The sequence below is a fragment of the Amblyraja radiata genome, chromosome 41 (genome assembly GCF_010909765.2).
Source record: "Amblyraja radiata isolate CabotCenter1 chromosome 41, sAmbRad1.1.pri, whole genome shotgun sequence".
NCBI lineage: Eukaryota > Metazoa > Chordata > Chondrichthyes > Rajiformes > Rajidae > Amblyraja > Amblyraja radiata.
The window spans coordinates 11,187,911-11,211,308 of record NC_045996.1 but is presented as its reverse complement, the minus strand read 5'-3'; the positions used below and the strand labels follow the sequence as shown (position 1 = coordinate 11,211,308).

The 23,398-nt window shown below is 50.5% G+C and overlaps 1 protein-coding gene across 1 annotated transcript in view; it reads left to right on the top strand.

Annotated features, from left to right (window-relative positions):
- Positions 1-23,398, top strand: part of LOC116967699 (spectrin beta chain, non-erythrocytic 4-like) — a 53,289-nt gene that overhangs the window by 25,877 nt on the left and 4,014 nt on the right. Inside the window, 11 exon segments of the mRNA XM_033014295.1 lie at positions 381-511; positions 3,785-3,989; positions 6,007-6,381; positions 8,644-8,888; positions 9,463-9,601; positions 11,506-11,590; positions 15,145-15,341; positions 17,079-17,479; positions 18,673-18,730; positions 21,323-21,609; positions 22,658-22,831. Of these exon segments, the coding sequence (XP_032870186.1) occupies positions 381-511; positions 3,785-3,989; positions 6,007-6,381; positions 8,644-8,888; positions 9,463-9,601; positions 11,506-11,590; positions 15,145-15,341; positions 17,079-17,479; positions 18,673-18,730; positions 21,323-21,609; positions 22,658-22,831 (2,297 nt within the window).

The following is a 23,398-nucleotide window of genomic DNA, read 5'->3' as shown; positions in this document are numbered from 1 at the left end:
AGCCGAGCCTTTCTTCAATTAAATGGGGAATCTGTTTGACACAGGTAGACCCAGAGACCTGGTCTTCGGGCCCAATACATTGTGCACTTGAACGGAAGAGTTCAGCTATTTGTTCAGATCTAAGTTTCTATATTCTATGTTGGCCATTTTTCCCATCACGTTCCCACAGTATGTGAGTTTGAGGGTTAACCACATTATAACCTGAAGAAGGGTCTCGACCCGAAACGTCACCCATTCCTTCTCTCCAGAGATGCTGCCTGTCCCGCTGAGTTACTCCAGCTGTTGGTGCCGATCCTCGGTTGAAACCAGCATCTGCAGTTCCTTCCCACATATTCTAACCTACCTGTCTTCCTTCTGATTTTGGAAATTCCCGGATGCAGGATGAGCAGAGCTCGCTCCAGCTGCTGAAGAAACACCTGGGTCTGGAGCAGACCATCGACGATTATGCTGAGAACATTTGCGAGCTGTCAAAGACCTGCAGAGCGCTGTTGGATGCAAGTCACCCAGAGAGGTAATGTTGGCAGCAGCACTGACTACATTTCTATACACACCTTCTACACATCAAGGTGGCGCAGCGTTAGAGTTGCTGCCTTACAGCGCTTGCAGCGCCGGAGACCCGGGTTCGATCCCGACTACAGGTACTGCCTCTACGGAGTTTGTACGTTCTTCTCATGACCGCATGGGTTTTCTCCGAGATCTCCTGTTTCTTCCCACACTGCAAAGATATACCGGTTTGTAGGCTAATTGGCTTGGTGTATGTGTAAATTGTCCCTAGTGGGTGTAGGATGGTGTTAATGTGCGGGGATCGCTGGTCGGTACGGACTCGGTGGGCCGAAGGGCCTGTTTCCGCGCTGTATCTCTAAACTAAACATTGTGTGGATCTCTGGTTCTACACTTACTGTGGATAGGACCAGGGTGAGGAAACAAGCAGGAAGGAACTGCAGATGCTGCTTTATCCCGGAGATAGACACAAAATGCTGGAGTAACTCAGCGGGTCCGGTGGCATCTCTGGAGAAAAATAATGGGTGACATTTTGCTAATGAAGGCTTCTAACCCGAAACGTCACCCGTCCTTTTTGTCCAGAGATGCTACCTGACCCGCTGAGTTCCTCCAGCATTTTGTGTCGATCTTTGGTGTAAAGCAGCATCTGCAGTGCCTTTCTGCGTAGGATTAGAACAACACAGCCCTTCAACTCACAATGCATGTACTGAAGCTTAAATCTTGTGTCCTCATTTTAGACTGCCCTACCCTGGGGGAAAACACTGTGCATTCACACGTTTTATGCCTCTCGTGATTTTCTATACCTCTGTAAGATCCCCGACTCCTGCAACCCAGGGAAACATCCCACAGTCTCTCCTAATAACTCAAGTCTCAGGTCCTTGCAACATCAGAGTGAAGGCAGACACAAAATGCTGGAGTAACTCAGCGGGACAGGCAGCATCTCTGGAGAGAATGAATGGGTGACGTTTCAGGTCGAGACCCTTCTTCAGACTTAAACATCATAGCGAATCTTATCTGTACTCAAACCAACTTCGGCCCGAAACGTTGCCTATTTCCTTCGCTCCATAGATGCTGCTGCACCCACTGAATTTCTCCAGCATTTTTTGTCTACCTTCGATTTTCCAGCATCTGCAGTTCCTTCTTAAACACTTTGTCTACTCCACTGCAAAATCTCTTCAAGGTATGCCTTCCTTGAAGAAGTTCTCCTCCTCTCTCCGGAGACAGTTCCACAATCTCCTCTCTAACTGCCCCCTCTCTGTGATCCCCCCTGCTCTCCAACTGTCCTCCCATCCCCCAGCCTTCGGGCTCCTCCTCCTTTTTCCTTTCTTCTTCCCGCCCCCCCCATCAGTCTGAAGAAGGGTTTCGGCCCGAAACGTTGCCTATTTCCTTCGCTCCATAGATGCTGCTGCACCTGCTGAGTTACTCCAGTTTTTTTGTGTACCAACTTAATAACAAGCTTCCTATAGCAAGGCGATGTAGTAATTTAACCCTTAAGGACATCTTTCCTATAGGTGGGTGATCTTAAAGCAGCTTAGAGATATTTGTCCTAAAGCAGGGCAATCGATAGTAACCCTTACTGACATTCTTCCTCTATAGTAATTTAACCCTTAGAAGGGTCACGACCTGAAACGTCACCCATTCCTTCTCCCCAGAGATGCTGCCTGTCCCACTGAGTTACTCCAGCTTTTTGTGTCTATCTTCGGTTTTAACCTGCAACCGCAGTTCCTTCCTATATATACCGATTTAACCCTTCATGATCTCCTTCCAATAGCAGGGCGATATGTAGCAGTTTAATGACATTCTTTCTATAGCAGGTGGACGTATAATAATTTAACCCTTGATCCAATCCAATCCAACTTTATTTGTTAAGCACTTTAAGACAACCAATGTTGACCAAAGTGCTGTACAGAAGAACAAACAAGACATCATAAACAGACAACATAACAGAACATAACATAACAGCTCACATAAGGCGCATAAATCACATATGAAATACAACAATAAATCAAAAGACATAAAACATGAGCAAAAAACAATAACCATGCAACAAAGCAATCAAAATAAGAAACCAAACCAAGCAAATAAAGTCGACATCTTACTGGGTATCAAAGGCCACGGAGAAGAGATGGGTCTTAAGAAGAGATTTAAAAACAGACAGAGAAGAGGCCTGTTTAATGTGGAGAGGCAGATCGTTCCATAATTTTGCTGTCATAATATTGATGACATCTTTCCTAAAGCAGGGAGATCTATAGCAGCTTAAAGATATTTGTCCCAGAGCAGGGCTATCTATAGTAATTTAACCCAGAATGACATACTTCCTATTGAAGGGTGATACAGTAATTTAACCCTTTCTGACACACTTCATGCAGCAGAGTAATCGACAGCAGTTTAATGACATCCTATAGAAACAGAAAATATGTGCAGGAGTAGGCCATTCAGCCCGTCGAGCCAGCACCGCCATTCAATATGATCATGGCTGATCATCCAACTCAGTATCCCGTACCTGCCTTCTCTCCATACCCCCTGATCCCTTTAGCCACAAGGGCCACATCTAACTCCCTCTTAAATATAGCCAATGAACTGTGGCCTCAACTACCTTCTGTGGCAGAGAATTCCACAGACTCACCACTCTCTGTGTGTGAAAAAAAAAAAGTCTCATCTGGGTCCTATAGCTGGGTGATCCATAGTGACTTAACCCTTATTGACTTCTTTCCTATAGCAGTGTTTAAGAAGGAACTGCAGATGCTGGAAAAATCGAAGGTTGACAAAAATGCTGGAGAAACTCAGCGGGTGAGGCAGCATCTATGGAGCGAAGGGATAGGTGGCGTTTCGGGTCGAGACCCTTCTTCAGGCTATTGACACATTTAAAATAAGAGGGAGTTAGATGTGGCCCTTGTGGCTAAAGGGATCAGGGGGTATGGAGAGAAGGCAGGGATGGGATACTGAGTTGGATGATCAGCCATGATCATATCAAATGGCGGTGCAGGCTCGAAGGGCCGAATGGCCTACTCCTGCACCTATTTTCTATGTTTCTAAACTTTGATTCTTGATCTTGCGTTGGAGATTGGAAATTGGAGATGCACTTTGTGTCTTGTCTGAAGAAGGGTCTGGACCCGAAATGCCACCTCTTCCACTGCTCCATAGATGCTGCCTCACCCGCTGAGTTTCTCCAGCATTTTTGTCCACCTTCTTTCCCAAAGCAGGGTGATCTATAACAGCTTCATGACACTCCTCCTATCGCAGGCGGATGTGTATCGAGTTAACCCTTTGTGCCCCGGTGCAGTGAGCAGATCAGCAAGCAGCAGTCTCAGATCGACCGCCTGTACGTGAGTCTGAAGGACCTCGCCGAGGAGCGCAAGGGCAAGCTGGAGCAGCACTACTGGCTCTTCCAGCTCAACCGCGAGGTCGATGAACTGGAGCAGTGGATCGCCGAGAGAGAAGTTGTAGCGGGATCTCCGGAACTCGGCCAAGACTTCGAGCACGTCACAGTGAGTGGGTGCGACATTCACTCCCTGTGTGGGTGACAGGGCCAGAGACCCCTGACTTCTGCTGCTTTTTGCGTGGAGTTTGCACGTTCTCCCTGCGAGCGCTCCGGTTTCCCCTCGGATGCTCCGGTTTCCCCCCCACATCCCAAAGGCAAGCAGGTCTGTGGGACGACAGATGGCACAATGGGCTAAGTGTTCGGCTGGCAACTGGTTCGGCTGGCAGCTGGTTCGAATCCCGCTTGGAGTGCATACTGTCGTTGTGTCCTTGGGCAAGACACTTCACCCACCTTTGCCTGTGTGTGTCCTTGGGCAAGACACTTCACCCACCTTTGCCTGTGTGTGTGGATGTAATTATGTGAAGCACTTTGGGGTCAATGCAAGTTGACTAAAAATGTGCTATATAAATAAAGAAATTTAATTTTAATTTAATTTAAATTGACCCTAAGATGTGGGGAGTGGATGAGAAAGTGGGATAACATAGAACTAGTGTGAACGGGTGATCGATGGTCGGCATGGACTCGGTGGGCCGAAGGGCCTGTTTCCATGCTAAAATTATACAATTATTGTACAGCTTCATTTTTATCCTTATAACCTATGGAATATGGAATATTCTGGAATATGGTGTACAATTCTGGTCGCCAAATTATAGGAAAGATGTCAACAAAATAGAGAGAGTACAGAGGAGATTTACTAGAATGTTGCCTGGGTTTCAGCAACTAAGTTACAGAGAAAGGTTGAACAAGTTAGGTCTTTATTCTTTGGAGCGCAGAAGGTTAAGGGGGGACTTGATAGAGGTCTTTAAAATTATGAGAGGGATAGACAGAGTTGACGTGGATACGCTTTTCCCACTGAGAGTAGGGAAGATTCATAGAAACATAGAAAATAGGTGCAGGAGTAGGCCATTCGGCCCTTCGAGCCTGCACCGCCATACAATATGATCATGGCTGATCATCCAACTCAGTATCCTGTACCTGCCTTCTCTCCATACCCCCTGATCCCTTTAGCCACAAGGGCCACATCTAATTCCCTCTTAAATATAGCCAATGAACTGGTCTCAACTACCTTCTGTGGCAGAGAATTCCAGAGATTCACCACTCTCTGTGTGAAAAATGTTTTTCTCATCTCAGTCTTAAAGGATTTCCCCCTTATCCTTAAGCTGTGACCCCTTGTCCGGGACTTCCCCAACATCGGGAACAATCCCGATGAACAAACATAGAATATAGGGGCAAGGTATATCTACACTTTTCTTTTTCTTTTTTCTTATTTCAATATCTTTCTGCCACACTACTTTGGTAGTCTAGGGGATGTTCTTTGGTTCTCGCTAGAACTCGCTAGTACTCGCTAGAGTTTAGAAGATTGAGGGGGGATCTTATAGAAACTTACAAAATTCTTAAGGGGTTGGACAGGCTAGATGCAGGAAGATTATTCCCGATGTTGGGGAAGTCCAGAACAAGGGGTCACAGTTAAGGATAAGGGGGAAACCTTTTAGGACTGAGATGAGAAAAACATTTTTCACACAGAGAGTGGTGAATCTCTGGAACTCTCTGCCACAGAGGGTAGTTGAGGCCACAGTTCATTGGCTATATTTAAGAGGGAGTTAGAAGTGGCCCTTGTGGCTAAAGGGATCAGGGGGCATGGAGAGAAGGCAGGGATGGGATACTGAGTTGGATGATCAGCCATGATCATATTGAATGGCGGTGCAGGCTCGGTGCAGGAGTAGGGCCGAATGGCCTACTCCTGCACCTATTTTCTATGTTTCTATGAATCTTCCCTACTCTCAATGGGAAAAGCTTATCCACGTCAACTCTGTCTATCCCTCTCATAATTTTAAAGACCTCTATCAAGTCCCCCCTTAACCTTCTGCGCTCCAAAGAATAAAGACCTAACTTGTTCAACCTTTCTCTGTAACTTAGTTGCTGAAACCCAGGCAACAGTGCAGGCTCGAAGGGCCGAATGGCCTCTACTCCTGCACCTGTTTTCTATGTATCTATGTTTCTAAACTAAACGCTGTCGCCCGCAGTTGCTGCTGGAGAAGTTCACGGAGTTTGCGCACGAGACGGCGATGATCGGCCAGGAGCGGGTGAACACGGTCAACCAGATGGTGGACGAGCTGATCGACTACGGGCACGGAGACGCGGCCACCATCGCCGAGTGGAAGGACGGGGTGGGCGAGGCCTGGGCCGACCTGCTGGAGCTGATCGAGACCCGGGTCCAGATGCTGTCCGCCTCGCAGGAACTGCACAAGTTCTTCAGCGACTGCAAGGAGGTGGCCGGCCACATCGAGGAGAAACACAAGCTACTTCCCGACGTGGCACTCGGCGACTCCACCAGCACCTTCACGCTGCAGCGAATGCTCAGCTCGTTTGAACACGATATCCAGGCCCTCGTTATCCAGGTATCTCCTTCGTTGGAAGGCCCTCCTATTGATTCACCTTGAACTACTAAACGCTTGCATGTTTGGTCATAAGGTCATGTGATAGGAACAGAATGAGGCCATTCGGCCTAAGTTGCCGACCATTCCCCTCCCCTCCCGAAAATGACCTTTCTGTCCTGGGCCTCCTCCATTGCCCGAGTGAGGCTCATACAGTGATAGGATCGGGACGACCGATGGCACAATGGGCTAAGTGTTCGGCTGGCAACCGGAAGGTAGCCGGTTCGAATCCCGCTTGGAGTGCATACTGTCGTTGTGTCCTTGGGCACCCACCTTTGCCTGTGTGTGTCCTTGGGCAAGACACTTCACCCACCTTTGCCTGTGTGTGTGTGGATGTAATTATGTGAAGCACTTTGCGGTCAATGCAAGTTGACTAAAAATGTGCTATATAAATAAAGAAATTTAATTTAATAGGAGGTGAATTAAGCCACTCGGCCCATCAAGTCTACTCCGCCATTCAATCATGGCTGATCTATCTCTCCCTCCTAACCCCAATCTCTTGCCTCCTCCCCATAACCCCTGACACCCGTACTAATCAAGAATCTATAGCTATCTCTGCCTTAAGATAGACACAAAATGCTGAAGTAACTCACAGTGACGCAGCACTACTGCTTCACAGCACCAGAGACCCGGGTTCGATCCTGACTACGGGTGCTGTCTGTACAGAGTTTGTACGTTCTCCCCGTGATCTGCGTGGAATATATGCAAGAGCTCCGGTTTCCTCCCACACTCCAAAGACGTACAGGTTTGTAGGTTCATTGGCTTGGTGTAAATGTAAAATTGTCCCCTAGTGTGTGTAGGATAGTGTTAATGTGCAGAGATCAGTGGTCGGGCAGACTCAGTGGGCCGAAGGGCCTGTTTCTGTGTTGTATCTCAACATTAAACTAAACTAAACTAAAACTAACCCTTCTTCAGACTGAGGGAATGCCATTTAGTGCAAGATAAAGTCCATTAAAAATGGGTGAGGTGGAACAGGCTAGGACTTTATTCTTTGGAGCGCAGGAGGATGAGGGGTGATCTTATAGAGGTGTATAAAATCATGAGAGGAATAGATCGGGTAGATGCACTGAGCCTTTGCCCAGGGTAGAGGAATCGAGGACCAGAGGACATAGGTTTAAGGTGAGGGGGGAAAAATTTAATAGGAACCTGAGGGGTAACTTTTAACACAAAGGGTGGTGGGTGTATGGAACAAGCTGTCAGAGGAGGTTGTTGGGACAGGGACTATCGCACGGTTTAAGAAACATTTGGACAGATGCATGGACATGAGTTTGAAGCAGGGTCTTGACCCGAAACGTCACCTATTCCTTCTCTCCAGAGATAGTTCTCCAATGAAGAATGGAGGTCAGGGCCACAATCTAGCTGCCGTGGGATTAATGAAGGATTAGGTGGTCGATGGTCAGTATGGATGCGGTGGGCCAAAGGGCCAGTGTCAGTGCTGTGTCTGGCTGTGACTCCACGTCTCGAACCGAAACGTCACCTATTCCTTTTCTCCAGGGATGCGGACTGACCCACTGAGTTACTCCAGCATTTTGTGTCTATCTTCCGTGCAAACCAGCATCTGCAGTTCCTTCCTACACATTGGTACAATGGTGAAACATTGGGGCCCGATTAAAGATAGATCAAAGTTGTCCAATGAGGTAGGTGGGAGGTCAGGAACATAATCTGGGACGACAGATGGCACAATGGGCTAAGTGTTCGGCTGGCAACCGGAAGGTAGCCGGTTCGAATCCCGCTTGGAGTGCATACTGTCGTTGTGTCCTTGGGCAAGACACTTCACCCACCTTTGCCTGTGTGTGAATGTGTGTGAGTGATTGGTGGTGGTCGGAGGGGCCGTAGGCGCAGATTGGCAGCCACGCTTCCGTCAGTCTGCCCCAGGGCAGCTGTGCCTACAGAAGTAGCTTACCACCACCGAGTGTGACTGAGGAGTGAATGAATAATGCGATGTAAAGCGCCTTGAGTATTAGAAAGGCGCTATATAAATCCCATCCATTATTATTATTATTATTATTATTATTATAATCTGGCTGGTGAAGATGGGAGGTGATGACCACTCTCTAGTTGATGAAGAATAAAGGTGAGGACCACTCTCTAGTTGATGAAGATGGGATGCAAGGACCACACGCTAGCTGATTTGGGATTAATGCATGAGTGGGTGGTGGGCATGGATGCGATGGGCCGAAGGGCCAGTTTCGCTGCTGTGACTCTGGGCGCCGTCTCTGTTTGCAGGTGCGGCAGCTGCAGGAGAATGCGGCGCAGCTGCGGACGGTGTACGCGGGGGAGAACGCGGAAGCCATCCAGGTGCAGGAGCAGCGGGTGATGCAGGCCTGGAAGGAGCTGGTGGGCACCTGCGACCAGCGCAAGCTGCAGCTCACCACCACCGGAGACAAGATCCGCTTCTTTGGCCTGGTCCGCGAGCTGGTGGGCTGGATGGACAGCATCGTCTGCCAGATCGGCACCGGAGAGAAACCTCGGTGGGTGCCAGGCGGGCACGGGCAAGGGGCAGAGGGGGTAGAGTGGGCACCAGCCAGAAGGGGCAGTGGACAGGATCAAAGGGCGGGTTGGGCAACAGTGTGCTGAGAGGGGGCAGTGGTCAGAGTGGGGCAATCGGCAGAGAGGGGGGGCAATGGGTAGGGGCATCAGGCAGAAAGGGGCAGTGCACAGGGTCAACAGGCAGAGGGAGCAATGGGCAGGGGCAACAATGAGCAGAGGGGGCAAATGGGCAGGAGAGGTTAATGGGTCAGGGGGGCAGTAGGCAACTGCCAAAGTGGGCAATGGGCAGAGGCAGCATTGGGCAGAATGGACAGTGGGCAGGGTCAAAGGGCAGTGGGCAGACAGGGGGCAATGGGGGGAGGGGCAGAGTGGGAGGAGGTCGCAGGGAGAGAGTGGGGGGGGGGGGCATTTAGTGAGTAGAAGCGAAAGTAGAACTCGAGTGAACGGGTGACCGATGGTCGGCATGGGCTCAGTGGGCCGAAGGGCCTGTTTCCACACTGCATCTTTCAATCGATCGAAGGCGTTATGAAACAGTAATGGTCTTTCCTTCGCCAGGGACGTCTCGTCGGTGGAGGTGCTGATGAATTATCACCAGGGGCTCAGAGGGGAGATCGAAGCCCGGCACAAGAAGCTCAAGTCGTGCGTAGAGTTGGGTAAAACTTTGCTCACCAGCAAACACCAGGCTTCTGGCGAGGTAATTAGTTCATCGGCCTGCCGTGAAACTGGCAGATCGTAGCTTAGTTTAGAGATACAGCGCGGAAACAGCACGAGTCCAGTCCGACCAGCGATCCCCGCACATTAACATTACGCTACACGCACCAGGGACAATTTACACTTGTACAAACATGTACGTCTTTGGAGTGTAGGGCGAAAGCGAAGATCTCGGAGATAACCCACGCAGGGAGAACGTACAGACAGCACCCGCAGTCAGGATCGAACCCGGATCTCTGGCGCTGTAAGGCAGCAACTCTACCGCTGCGCCACGCTGTTGTGCCGCCCAATGTACTGTGCCGCGTATTAGACAGGTATCTCATTACCACAGGGAGGTTACATGGAAACAGTTCTAATTCCACGACAGCTTTTTTTCTTCTGACCAATTGCCAATGTTAAGGTTAAGTAATTCCCTAGTTCCTGATGGGAAGTGCATTACAATCAATTGTACCCGTTTAATACAAATAATGTTCCTTAATTCATCAAGGAATCGGTCAGGTGGGAACAGTGTAGATGGGGCATCTTCGTCGGGAATGGCAAGTTGGGCCGAAGAGCCTGTTTCTGTGCTGTATGTCTATGAGCATTATATTATATTTGTAGAATCACGACTTTATAGCAGAACTGCCTGAGCAATAGTCCGCTGCCCCATTCTAGTTCTCTGACCAGTCTGATTGCCCTCATTAACCCTCGGGACGACAGATGGCACAATGGGCTAAGTGTTCGGCTGGCAACCGGAAGGTAGCCGGTTCGAATCCCGCTTGGAGTGCATACTGTCGTTGTGTCCTTGGGCAAGACACTTCACCCACCTTTCCCTGTGTGTGAATGTGTGTGAGTCATTGGTGGTGGTCGGAGGGGCCGTAGGCGCAGATTGGCAGCCACGCTTCCGTCAGTCTGCCCCAGGGCAGCTGTGGCTACAGAAGTAGCTTACCACCACCGAGTGTGACTGAGGAGTGAATGAATAATGCGATGTAAAGCGCCTTGAGTATTAGAAAGGCGCTATATAAATCCCATCCATCATTATTATTATTATTAACTTTCATCCTTGTCTGCCTCGTCTCCATCCCCTCCGCTAACAATCCATTCTACATTTTCCTTGATCTTTGTTCCTCTTTGATCTCTCGTTTTCCACACCTTCCCCTTCATAGAAACATAGAAAACAGGTGGAGGAATATAGCCATTCGGCCCTTCGAGCCAGCACCGCCATTCAATATGATCATGGCTGATCATCCAAAATCAGTACCCTTTCCCTGCTTTCTCCCCATATCCCTTGATTCCCTTAGCCCTAAGAGCTAAATCCAACTCTCTCTTGCGATATATCCATGTCTCCTTCTCAATAATAATAATAATAATAATAATATCTTTATTGTCATTGCAACGAGATTTGGAATGCAACTTCCATCCGATGTGATAACTTAATTAGCTAACAAATGAGGCATCCAGAGAAACAAGATTAAAAAACACAGTTAAAGCAGTATAAAGTGCAAGTAGGTCTGTGGCGGGTCGATGTGCGACATGACCATCCGAGGGAGACAGTTCATGGGGGTGGGGGGACACTCAGCAGGGCCGGCTCAGACCAGCTATAGCTCTGGGGATGAAGCTGTTCCTTAGTCTGGAGGTTTGGGCGTAGAAGGCCTTGCAAAGTTCCCACCTGATTCTGCCTGAACAAGGGTCTTGAAGCGTTGAAACGTCGCCCATTCCTTCTCTCCAGAGATGCTGCCTGTCCCGCTGAGTTACCCCAGCCTTTTGTCTACATCTTCGGAGTACACCAGCATCTGCAGTTCTTTCCTACGCATTGGGGCCTTTGGTTACCGCAGAAGTTCCCCTCCTACACAATATTCGTCCTGCGTCCAGCGTTTGAATCTTACTCTAAACTCTGGTTGTTTGTAGATCCAGGAGAGGCTGGACAAGGTGCTGAAGAAGCAGAACGAGATGATGGAGAAGTGGGAGCAGCACTGGGTGTGGTTACAACAGAGTGAGTATCAGTACTGGAGGAGTAACACACAGACAACAGGACAGCCTACACTTGCACCATGTACATTCTGTAGCTTGTCGGCAGAAAGACAAACAATGATTACAATCAATCCATCTACAATTCAATTCAATTCAATTTATTTGTCATTTGGACCCGTTGAGGTCCAAACTAAATGTCGTTTCTGCAGCCATACATTACAAAACGAAAAAGACCCGAGACACAACACAATTTACACATACATCCATCACAGCGCTGTGATGGAAGGCAAAAAAACGTATCTCTCCACTGCACTCCCCCCCCCCGGATGTCAGAGTCAAAGTCAAAGCCCCGCGGGCTCCCGGTGCCGCCGTCCGCCAGACCCGCAGTTGCAGCCTCCGAATCTCCGGGGGTCGGGTCGCAGCAGCGTCCACCACAGCTCCACCCACTCCGGACTCGGCCAGCCCCGTGACGGTGAGTAGTCGGCAGCTCCGCAGCTGGAACCCCAGGTCGTTCCTGTTGGAGGCCGCTCCACGTTGCAGCCCCAACGACAACGGAGACCCGACAAAGAAAAGGTCGGGTCTCCCGTGCAGGGGAAGGATTTTAAAGTTCCCCCCCCCACCCCCACCCCCCCCCACACACATACCCCGACAAAAAAAAATAATAAAAACTACATAGAAACAAGACAAAAGTAATAAAAAGACAGACGGACTGCAGAGGCCGCTGCTGACGAGAGTCGCGCCGCCCACCGAATCCACAGTGTAAAGATACGTGAAAAAGGGAATAACATTTACTGCAAGATAAAGTACAATAAAGTCATATTAGCGACAGTCCGAGGGTCTCCAATGAGGTAGATAGCAGGTCAGGACTGTTCTCTAGATGTGGGTAGGATGATTCACTCACCTGATAAAATCCGGGAAGAAACTGTCCCTGAATCTGGAGGTGTGCGTTTTCACACTTCTGTACCTCTTGCCCGATGGGAGAGGGGAGAAGAGGGAGTGACCGGGGGTGAGACTGGTCCTTGATGATGCTGCTGACCTTGCCGAGGCAGCATGAGGTGTAAATGGAGTCCGATGTATGGGAGGTTGGTTTGCGCGATGGTCTGGGCTGCGTCTGCAGTTTTCCGCACTTTCTTGGGGTCTTAGTCAGAGCTGTTCCCAAACCACGTGTGACTTTAAGGCCCATGTAGCAGTTTGCCAAATGACCATCTTATGTGCTAGATGCTTCCACCTACTCTAGTTACCTGACCCCATGTAATTTGCAGTCAGCTGGGCTTGGGTTAGCTGATGGCTAGCATGAACTCTGTGGGCTGAAGGGCCTGTTTCCATGCCGAATGGCCATAGGACCCACGTACCAATAGGCAAATGCCGTCCTCTGATCTTGTTGCCTGACCCGGAATAGAGTGGATGTGGAGAGGATGTTACCACTAGTGGGAGAGTCTAGGACCAGAGGGCACAGCCTCAGAATTAAAGGACGTTCCTTTAGGAGGGAGATGAGGAGGAATTTATTTAGTCAGAGGGTGGTGAATCTGTGGAATTCATTGCTACAGAAGGCTGTGGAGGCCCAGTCAGTGGATTTTTTTTAAGGCAGCGATGGATGCATTCTTGATTAGTACGGGTGTCAAGGGGTTATGGGGAGAAGGCAGGAGAATGGGGTTAGGAGGGAGAGATAGATCAGCCATGATTGAATGGCGGAGTAGACTTGATGGGCCGAGTGGCTTAATTCTGCTCCTATCACTTATGAGCCTCACTCGGGCAATGGAGGAGGCCCAGGACAGAAAGGTTAGTTTGGGGAGGGGAGAGGATTGGTCGGCAACTGGGAGATCCAGCAGGCCTCGGCGGACAGGGGGCGTGTGTGCGGTGAAATGGGAGCCGAGTCGGCACTTGGTCTCACCGATGTACATGGAGAACACCAAATGGAGTAGACGAGGTTCTGAATTGTATTGTATTGTATTGTATTCAAATTTATTGTCATTGTCTCAATTAGAGACGACAAAATGAATTTCCCTTTACAGTCAGTATCATAAAAATAAATAAATAATAAATAATAAAACATATTAAAAATAAAATAGAATTTAAAAAAAAGCACAAACACAGAAAGTCCACGACACAACATAACACAGTGGCACCAAGGTGAGGAAGGCACCATAGTCCAGCCAGCCTCCCCTCCGATCTTCCCAGATGTTCACCCGTGGTCGGGGCCTTCCGAGCACCCGCAGTCGCCACCCCGGGCGGCCCGATGTTCAGGCCCTCTCGCCGGGCTGATGGAACGCCGACGCCGAAACCCGGCGGTGAAAATCCTCCTCAGCGGCCCGGACCTCCCGATCAGCCGCCTCCCACCGGAGTCCGCAGCCCCCGAGTCCGCAGGCCGAGCCGGGCAGAGTTGCAGGACCCCACGGTGTTTTGTCAGCGCCGCCCGCGTTGGGAGCTCCGCGAACCACAGCTCCAGGATGTCGGTGCCGTAGGCCCAGCACTCCGGGCTCCAGACGGCGATCCCCGGTAAGGCATCGCCAGCCCCGCCCGCGATGTATCAGCGCTGTCCCGCCGCTGCTGGAGCTCTGGTCGGTCCAGGCAGGAAAGGCCGCGCCAATCCAGTAGGTAGGCCGCTGGGGGGGCGAGGACGCAACTCGAATAATAGTCGCGTCCTCTCCAGGAAGCGACTGAAGGACGGTATCCCCCTTACCGTGCCCTCTTCCCCCACATTAAAACATTAAAAAAAACATAAAAAACACACTTCAACATAACAAAAAAACTAAAAAAGAAAAAGATGGAGGCAAAGCTGAAGGTGGAGGCAGCTGGCACCAGCGCCACCGGAAGTACCACACCTGAAGAGGTGCACGTGAATCTCTGTCTTGGCCTTTTGGCCGTAGAGTTTGATGAGGTCAGGCAGATAGAGAGGGGGACAGTCATGAGGGAGGGGGAGGGGATTGGGGAAACAAAGGGGGACCTGGAGAGGATACTTCATTACTTTTATCAGCGCCCTTGGTGTGGCCACTATTTGCATACCTGGGGTCTGCAAGCTAAGAATTTCACTGTGACTTGTCACATGTGGCAATAAAGTATAAGATATAAGTATAAGATATAAGAAACATATAAGATTGTTAAGGGCTTGGACACACTAGAGGCAGGAACCATGTTCCCGATGTTGGAGTCTAGAACCAGGGGCCACAGTTTAAGAATAAGGAGTAAACCATTTAGAACGGAGACGAGGAAACATGTTTTCTCACAGAGAGTGGTGAGTCTGTGGAATTCTCTGCCTCAGAGGGCGGTGGAGGCAGGTTCTCTGGATGCTTTCAAGAGAGAGCTAGATAGGGCTCTTAAAGGTAGCGGAGTCAGGGGATATGGGGAGAAGGCAGGAACGGGGATGATCAGCCATGATCACATTGAATGGCGGTGCTGGCTCGATGGGCCAAATGGCCTCCTCCTGCACCTATTGTCTATTGTCTATAAAGTGTTAATTCATTAGTTCATTCACAAACGAATGGCCTGATTCTGCTACTATCCCTCACGGACTTACAAACCCCGCCTGGTGCCGCTGGGGTGGCCGGCAATTGACGTGATCTCTGGCTCCCCCTTCAGTGCTGGAGGTCCACCAGTTTGCGCAGGAGGCGGTGGTGGCGGATTCGTGGCTGAGCACCCAGGAGCGCGTGGTCACCAGCGAGCAGATCGGCAACAGCGTGGACGAGGTGGAGCAGCTCATCAAGCGGCACGAGTCCTTCCGCAAGTCAGCGGCCGCGTGGGAGGAGAGGTTCAGCTCGCTACGGAGACTCACCACGGTAGGTCACGGTGGCCATCTTTGAGCCATAATGTCGCAGAGCGATACAGCGTGGAAACAGGCCCAACTTGCCCCCATCTACACTAGTCTCACCTGGCCCATATCCCTCCAAACCTGTCCGATCCATGTACCTGTCTAAAGCAAAGATCCTATAGCGGAGCAAGATAAACCACTCCTGCCAAATGCAATGGGCTGACGTGTAGTACGCAACGGAGCGGAACGTGGGCCTTTTTTTCATCCATTTCAGTAACCCGACCCGACCCGACCTGCAGTGTAATCAACGTTGCGGGGGAACAGTTTGTGTTAATAAATTTAAAATTCTGTAAATGAGGAGAAGATTTTTCCCAAATAACTTTGATTTTTACGAGGATGTTTCCGTAACCGGCTTGTTCCGTCTCCGCACTAGTATCTTTGCTCCGCTACGGGATCTTTGGTGCGGAGACGGAAGCCGGTTACGGAAATGGGGCCGAAAATGGCCCACGAATCTGCCCATGACCGTACTACGTCTTTTTCGTCGAGTGGACGATCTTGCTCGCTGTAGGGTCTTGGGTCTCAAGGGCCTGTGTCCCACTCGCCGATTTTTTTTCGGCGACTGCCGGCGTCATATCAGTGTCGCCAAAGGACTTTGTACATTTCAAAATCCAGCGGCAACAAAAAAAATGTTGTGGCATTTGAAAAAACACCGCGCGTCACGTCACACGTGACCTGATACGTCAGTCGATGATGCCTGCAGTCGCCGGAAAAAATCACCAAGGGTACAGGCCCTTAACTCTTTCTTATACGTTGGGATAGTCCCAGCCTCAACTACCTCCTCTGGCAGCTCGTTTCGTACACCCACTGTGTGAAAAAGTTACCCGTCAGATTCCTATTAAATCTTCTCCCCCCCCCCCCCCCACCTTAAACCCACGCCCTTTGGTCCTCGATTCACCTGCTCACCAGGTCAGGTGCCTGCCCGATCGCTGCTTTAGATAGACGCAAAGTGCCGGGGAAGCTCAGCGGTCAGGCAGCATCTCTGGAGACGAAAGGAGGGTTTGGAAATGGAGACAGAGGCTGGCAAGTGCAAGGCGAAAGCACATTGAGCTGTGATGCTGGTCAGATGAAACCCAGATGGGGAGGGGATAGGACGGGGAGGTGAAGGGTGGATGTGTGTGGGTGCAGGGGGAGGGTAAAGAATCTAGACCAACATTATCTGCAACGGCCGAGCTGCTATCTCTCAGCGCCACAGACCCGGGTTCGATCCTGACTACGGGCGCTGTCTGTACGGAGTTTGCACGTTCTCCCTGTGACCGCGTGGGTTTTCTCCGGGTGCTCCGGTTTCCTCCCACACTCCAAACACGTACAGGTTTGTAGATTGATTGCCCTCTGTAAATTGTCCCTAGTGTGTAGGATAGCGTTAGTGTACGGGGTGAATGCTGGTCGGCGCGGACTCGGTGGGCCGAAGGGCCTGTTTCCGCGCTGTATCTCTAAACTAAACTAAACTAGTGTGAATGGGTGATCGGTGGTCGGTACAAACTCGGTGGGCCGAAGGGCCTGTTTCCACACTGTAAACTAAACTAAACTAGTGTGAATGGGTGATCGCTGGTCGGTACAAACTCTGTGGGCCGAAGGGCCTGTTTCCGCGCTGTATCTCTAAACTAAACTAGTATGTATGGGTGATCGCTGGTCGGTACAGACTCGGTGGGCCGAAGGGCCTGTTTCCGCGCTGTGTGTATAAGGTGTTTTGTGATGTGTTCCCCAGCTGGAGCGGATGGAGAACAAGTCACCGTTTGCCATTCAGCAGCAGCAGCAGCAGCCAGCCACCCCCATGCTGAGCCGCAGGGTGCTGCCCGAGTCCAGGCCCTCTCCGGTCAAGCAGTCGGTGGCAGTGGCCGGGACCCGTCCGGTCAAGCAGCAGGCCCAGCTCGAGATCGTCGACGATGCCGGGGACCGCGACAAACGCGGCGGGGAGGAACGCGCGGCCACCGTGGCTGTGCCGACACGGCAGGACAGGCCGGAGCCGGCTGCCCTGCGCCCACACCAGGCCGAGGGACGGCAGGAGCGGCCGCAGAACAAGGCAGAGCCGGCGGAGGGCAGGCCAGAGCGCCGGGGTGAACGGCAGGAGCCGCAGAGCGAACAGCGGGAACCCGAGTACGAAGCTGGGTGAGAAACCACCCCCCCCCCTCCTTAACACTTTTTCTCACAGAGAGTGGTGAGTCTGTGGAATTCTCACAGAGAGTGGTGAGTCTGTGGAATTCTCACAGAGAGTGGTGAGTCTGTGGAATTCTCACCGAGAGTGGTGAGTCTGTGGAATTCTCACAGAGAGTGGTGAGTCTGTGGAATTCTTACAGAGAGTGGTGAGTCTGTGGAATTCTCACAGAGAGTGGTGAGTCTGTGGAATTCGCACAGAGAGTGGTGAGTCTGTGGAATTCGCACAGAGAGTGGCGAGTCTGTGGAATTCGCACAGAGAGTGGTGAGTCTGTGGAATTCTTTCAGTGAGTGGTGAGTCTGTGGAATTCTCTGCCTCAGGAGGCAGGTTCTCTGGATGCTTTCAAGAGAGAGCTAGATAGGGCTCTGAAAGATAGCGGAGTCAAGGGATATGGGGAGAAGGCAGGAAAGGGGTACTGATTGGGGATGATCAGCCATGATCATATTGAATGGCGGTGCTGGCTCGTAGGGCCGAATGGCCTACTCCTGCACCTATTATCTATGGTCTATTGTCTAAAGGGAATATCGTAAATAACGTTTAGTGCAAGGTGAAGTCCGATTAATGATAGTCTGAGGGTCTCCAGTGAGGTAGATAGTAGCTCAGGTAGACAAAAATGCTGGAGAAACTCAGCGGGTGCAGCAGCATCTATGGAGCGAAGGAAATAGGCAACGTTTCATCCCGAAACCCTTCTTCAGACCTTTCGGCCCGAAACGTTGCCTATTTCCTTCGCTCCGTAGATGCTGCTGCACCCGCTGAGTTTCTCCAGCATTTTTGTGTACCTTCGATTTTCCAGCATCTGCAGTTCCTTCTTAAACAAATAGTAGTTCAGGACTGCTCTCTGGTTGTGGTAGGATGGTTCACAGTTGCCTGATAACAGCTGGGAAGAAACTGTCTCTGAATCTGGAGCTGTGTGCGTTTGTTTTCACACTTCTGTACCTTTTGCCCGATAGAAGAGGGAGTGGCTGAGGTGCGACTGGTCCTTGATGATGCTGCTGGCCTTGCCGAGGCAGCGTGAGGTGTAGATGGAGTCAATGCAGGGGTGGATGGTCTGGGGTCTTGGATGCAGCTGTTCCCGAACCGTGCTGGGATGCTTCCCGATAAAGTGCTTTCTACGGAAACTCTGACTCCGGTGGCCTTGTTTCCACAGGGACAGGAGAACAACCATGGCAGATATCGTGGAGCAGCTGCAGGAAAAGGAAGCCCAGGTGAGTGAGACCAAACACATCCTGGCTGTGGTGGGGAACGATGTTGGCTGAATGAGTTCATTTTCTGCCGTTTAACCTTGTGGAGTTTCTGCCACAGAATCGGCGAAATCTACGGCCAAAAACGCTAGATAGCGGTTCACATGCACCTCTTTATGTCAAGTCAAGCCAACTTTATTTATCACACACACACACGTACAAGATGTACAGTGAAATGAAAGTGCCAATACCTGCGGGATTGTGCAAAGCAACAGAACAGAACAGAACCAGTATTTACATTTTTGAAAAAGACTCAACAATAAATAAGTCCCTGGTGAGATCAAAGTTTACATCCTGACGGCCTGTGGGAAGAAACTCCGTCTCATCCTCTTTGTTTTCGCTGCATGCCAGCGGAGGCGTTTGCCTGACCGTAGCAGCTGGAACAGTCCGTTACTGGGGTGGTAAGGGTCCCCCATAATGTTGCTGGCTCTGGATCTGCACGTCCTGGTGTATAGGTCCTGCAGGGGGGTGAGTGTAGTTCCCATGGTGTGTTCGGCCGAACGCACTACTCTCTGCAGAGCCTTCCTGTCCTGGGCAGAGCTGTTCCCAAACCAGATTGAGATGTTACCGGACAAGATGCTTCTACAGCTCCAGAGTAGAAGCATTGAAGGATCCTCATAGAGGCTCTGAATTTTGTTTACTCCATTCGGTGTTCCCAGTGTGGCTTCCTCCACATCGGTTAATCCAAGGCGACCATTTCACAGGGAGGACGTGCAAACTCCACACTGACAGCACCCGTGGTCAGGATCGAACCCGGGTCTCTGGCGCTGTGAGGCAGCAGCTCTACTAGCTGCGCCACCGTGCAGTCATCACAGGCTTAAGGGGCTGTCCCACTGTACGAGCTAATTCAAGAGTTCTCCCGAGTTTCCCCTGATTCAAACTCGGAGATTTACGGTAATAATAATAATGGATGGGATTTATATAGCGCCTTTCTAATACTCAAGGCGCTTTAAATCGCATTATTCATTCACTCCTCAGTCACACTCGGTGGTGTAAGCTACTTCTGTAGCCACAGCTGCCCTGGGGCAGACTGACGGAAGCGTGGCTGCCAATCTGCGCCTACGGCCCCTCCGACCACCACCAATCACTCACACATATTCACACACATTCACACACAGGCAAAAGTGGGTGAAGTGTCTTGCCCAAGGACACAACGACAGTATGCACTCCAAGCGGGATTCGATGGCTGCTCGTAGGTACTCTGGGCTCTCGTGGACAATTTTCAACATGTTGAAAAATCTTCACGAGTCTTCACGAGCTTACCGCGTTTCTTGAGTACCTGCCGTTAGCGTTACGAGCCGCTAAGAGACGTCCCGAGCTCCGACGTACCCGCTACGTACATTCTATGTGCTATCCATGAGTTTGATTTTTTTTAAACTCGGGAGAGCTCTTGAATTAGCTCGTACAGTGGGACAGCCCCTTTATCTGTCTGTGGTCTCCTGCATCTTGAGTTCCAATTCACACCAGCACCTTGTCTTAGGCACCGACTCGTCGAAATCTAGAGCCAAAAAGGCCGGTGAAGGTTTGCGGGCACCTCTTCAGAACCAAGCGCAGGCTCGGCGGGCAGCATCTCTAGAGATAAGGAATAGGTGACGTTTCAGGTCGAGACCCTTCTTCAGTCTGACCCGAAATGTTACCGATTCCTTTTTCTCCAGAGATGCTGCCTGTCCCGCTGAATTATTCCAGCATCTCGTGTGTCTTTCTTCGGTGTAAACCAAAGGATGAGTGGGGATCTTATAGAAACATATAAAATTATAAAAGGACTGGACAAGCTAGATGCAGGAAAAATGTTCCCAATGTTGGGCGAGTCCAGAACCAGGGGCCACACAGTCTTAGAATAAAGGGGAGGCCATTTAAGACTGAGGTGAGAAAAAACTTTTTCACCCAGAGAGTTGTGAATTTGTGGAATTCCCTGCCACAGAGGGCAGTGGAGGCCAAGTCACTGGATGGATTTAAGAGTTAGATAGAGCTCCAGGGGCTAGTGGAATCAAGGGATATCGGGAGAAGGCAGGCACGGGTTATTGATTGGGAATGATCAGTCATGATCACAATGAATGGCGGTGCTGGCTCGAAGGGCTGAATGGCCTCCTCCTGCACCTATTTTCTATGTTTCTAAACCACATCTGCATTCCCCGCCTACACGTTCAAGTTCAAGTGAGTTTATTGTCATGTGTCCCTGATAGGACAATGAAAATTCTTGCTTTGCTTCAGCACAACAGAACATAGTAGACATTGACTACAAAACAGATCAGTGTGTCCATATACCATTATATAAATATATACACACATGAATAAATAAACTGATTAAGTGCAAATAACAGATAATGGGCTATTAATGTTCAGAGTTTTGTCCGAGCCAGGTTTAATAGCCTGATGGCTGAGGGGAAGTAGCTAATCCTGAACCTGGTCGTTGCAGTCTTCAGGCTCCTGTACCTTCTACCTGAAGGTAGCGGGGAGATGAGTGTGTGGCCAGGATGGTGTTGGTCCTTGATGATACTGCCAGCCTTTGTGCTTGATGTGAGTTGATGTAGTTTAAAGCTGAGCCTCTTCCCACAGGAACGTGACTCCTCCCTCACCGCCGGTCTTCCCAACGGGATTGAGAAACTGCCGGAGAGAGTCCCACGCCCGGACAGGCCGCGGGCCAGAGACCGGCCCAAGCCCAGGAGGAGACCGCGGCCGAAAGATCCCAACCAGGCGGGCGGGGACAGCCGCCGCTCGCGCTCGGCCCCGTCGCCCCAGAGCAGCACGGCCGCGCCCGTCACGGTCTCCCACACGGCCGAACAGGAGGGCTTCCTCGCTCGGAAGCACGAGTTTGAAGCTCCCAACAAAAAATCATCCAGCAGGTATCTCAATCAGGCTATTCGGCCCACGCCCACCATTCGCACCATTTCCCAATGTTGGAGGAGTCCAGTACCAGGGGTCACAGAGTATAAGAATAAGGGGTCGGTCATTTAGAACGGAGATGAGGATAAACTTTTTCACACAGAGAGTTGTGAACCTGTGGAATTCTCTGCCTCAGAAAGGTTTTGTTGCGTGCTAACCAGTCAGCGGAAAGACAATACATGATTTCAATTGACCCATTCACACTGTATAGAGAAGGGAATCTCTGGATGCTTTCAAGAGAGAGCTAGAGATAGCGGAGTCAAGGGATACGGGGAGAAGGCAGGAACGGGGTACTGATTGTGGATGATCAGCCATGATTACAGTGAATTGTGGTGCTGGCTCGAAGGGCCGAATGGCCTACTCCTGCACCAATTGTCTATATTTACTGTCATTGAGTCATGGAGCATTGAAACAGTCCTTTCGGCCCAACTTGCCCACTCCGACCATTTGCCCACTCACACGAGTTTCGGCACTGGGATGGTGGACCTGTTCTTGTAATTTAGTTTGGTTTAGAGATACAACGTGGAAACAGGCCCTTCGGCCCACTCAGTCCGCACCGACCAGCGATCCCCGCACACTAACACTATCCGACACACACTAGGGACAATTTACACTTATACCAAGCCAATTAACCTACAAACCTGTACGTCTTCGGAGAGTGGGGGGAAACCGGAGATCTCGGGGAAAATCCACGCAGGTCACGGGGAGAACGTACAAACTCCGTACAGACAGCGCCCGCAGTCGGGATCGAACCCGGGTCTGTAAGGCAGCAACTCTACCGCTGTGCCACCCTGCAGATGCCGCCTGAGCCGCTGAGTTACCCTGAAGAAGGGTTACCCTCGACCCGAAACGTCGCCCATTCCTTCTCTCCAGAGATGCTGCCTCACCCGCTGAGTTACTCCAGCATTTTGTGCCTGCCTTCGATTTAAACCAGCATCTGCAGTTGTTTCTTACGCATCTGCAGTTCCTTCCGACGCTCACTGTAACACTTCTATTTTTGCTGCTCAGGTCGTGGGTTAACATTTACTGCGCGATCAGTAAAGGAGACCTGGGGTTTTATAAAGACGCCAAGAGTCACAAAGCGGGATCAACCCACAATGGCGAGTCGCTCATCACACTTAGCGAAGCCACCTGCGAAATCGCCAACAATTATAAGAAGAAGAAATTTGTGTTTAAAATCCGGTGAGTATGCGGGAAGGAGTGTGCGCGTTACGGGAACCTTTTCACTGCGAGGGGAGTCCGTACCTGGAACGAGCTGCCGGAATAAGCTATTGAAGTCGATGCACTTTTAGATTCAGATTCAGATTCAGATTCAAACATTATTGCCATTGTGCAGTGTACAGGTACAGAGCCAACGAAATGCAGTTGGCATCTCACCCAGAAGTACGAACACAGAATAATGGAACAGTAAAATATATATATGTATATACAGTAGCAGTGGTGCACTTTTCAGGGGGGGAGATCAGTCACTGGGGGAAGGAGTGTCCGGGGGGGGGGGTGGGGAGAGTTAAGTAGGTGCAGAGTTAAGTAGGGTAACAGCCGCAGGGAAGAAGCTGTTCCTGAACCTGCTGGTCCGGCAACGGAGAGACCTGTAGCGTCTCCCAGATGGGAGGAGGGTAAACAGTCTGTGGTTGGGGTGAGAGCAGTCCTTGGCGATGCTGAGCGCCCTCCGCAGACAACGCTTGCTTTGGACAGACTCAATTTTTTTTATTTATTTTTTTTTTTTTTAATACATTTATTCAATTATTA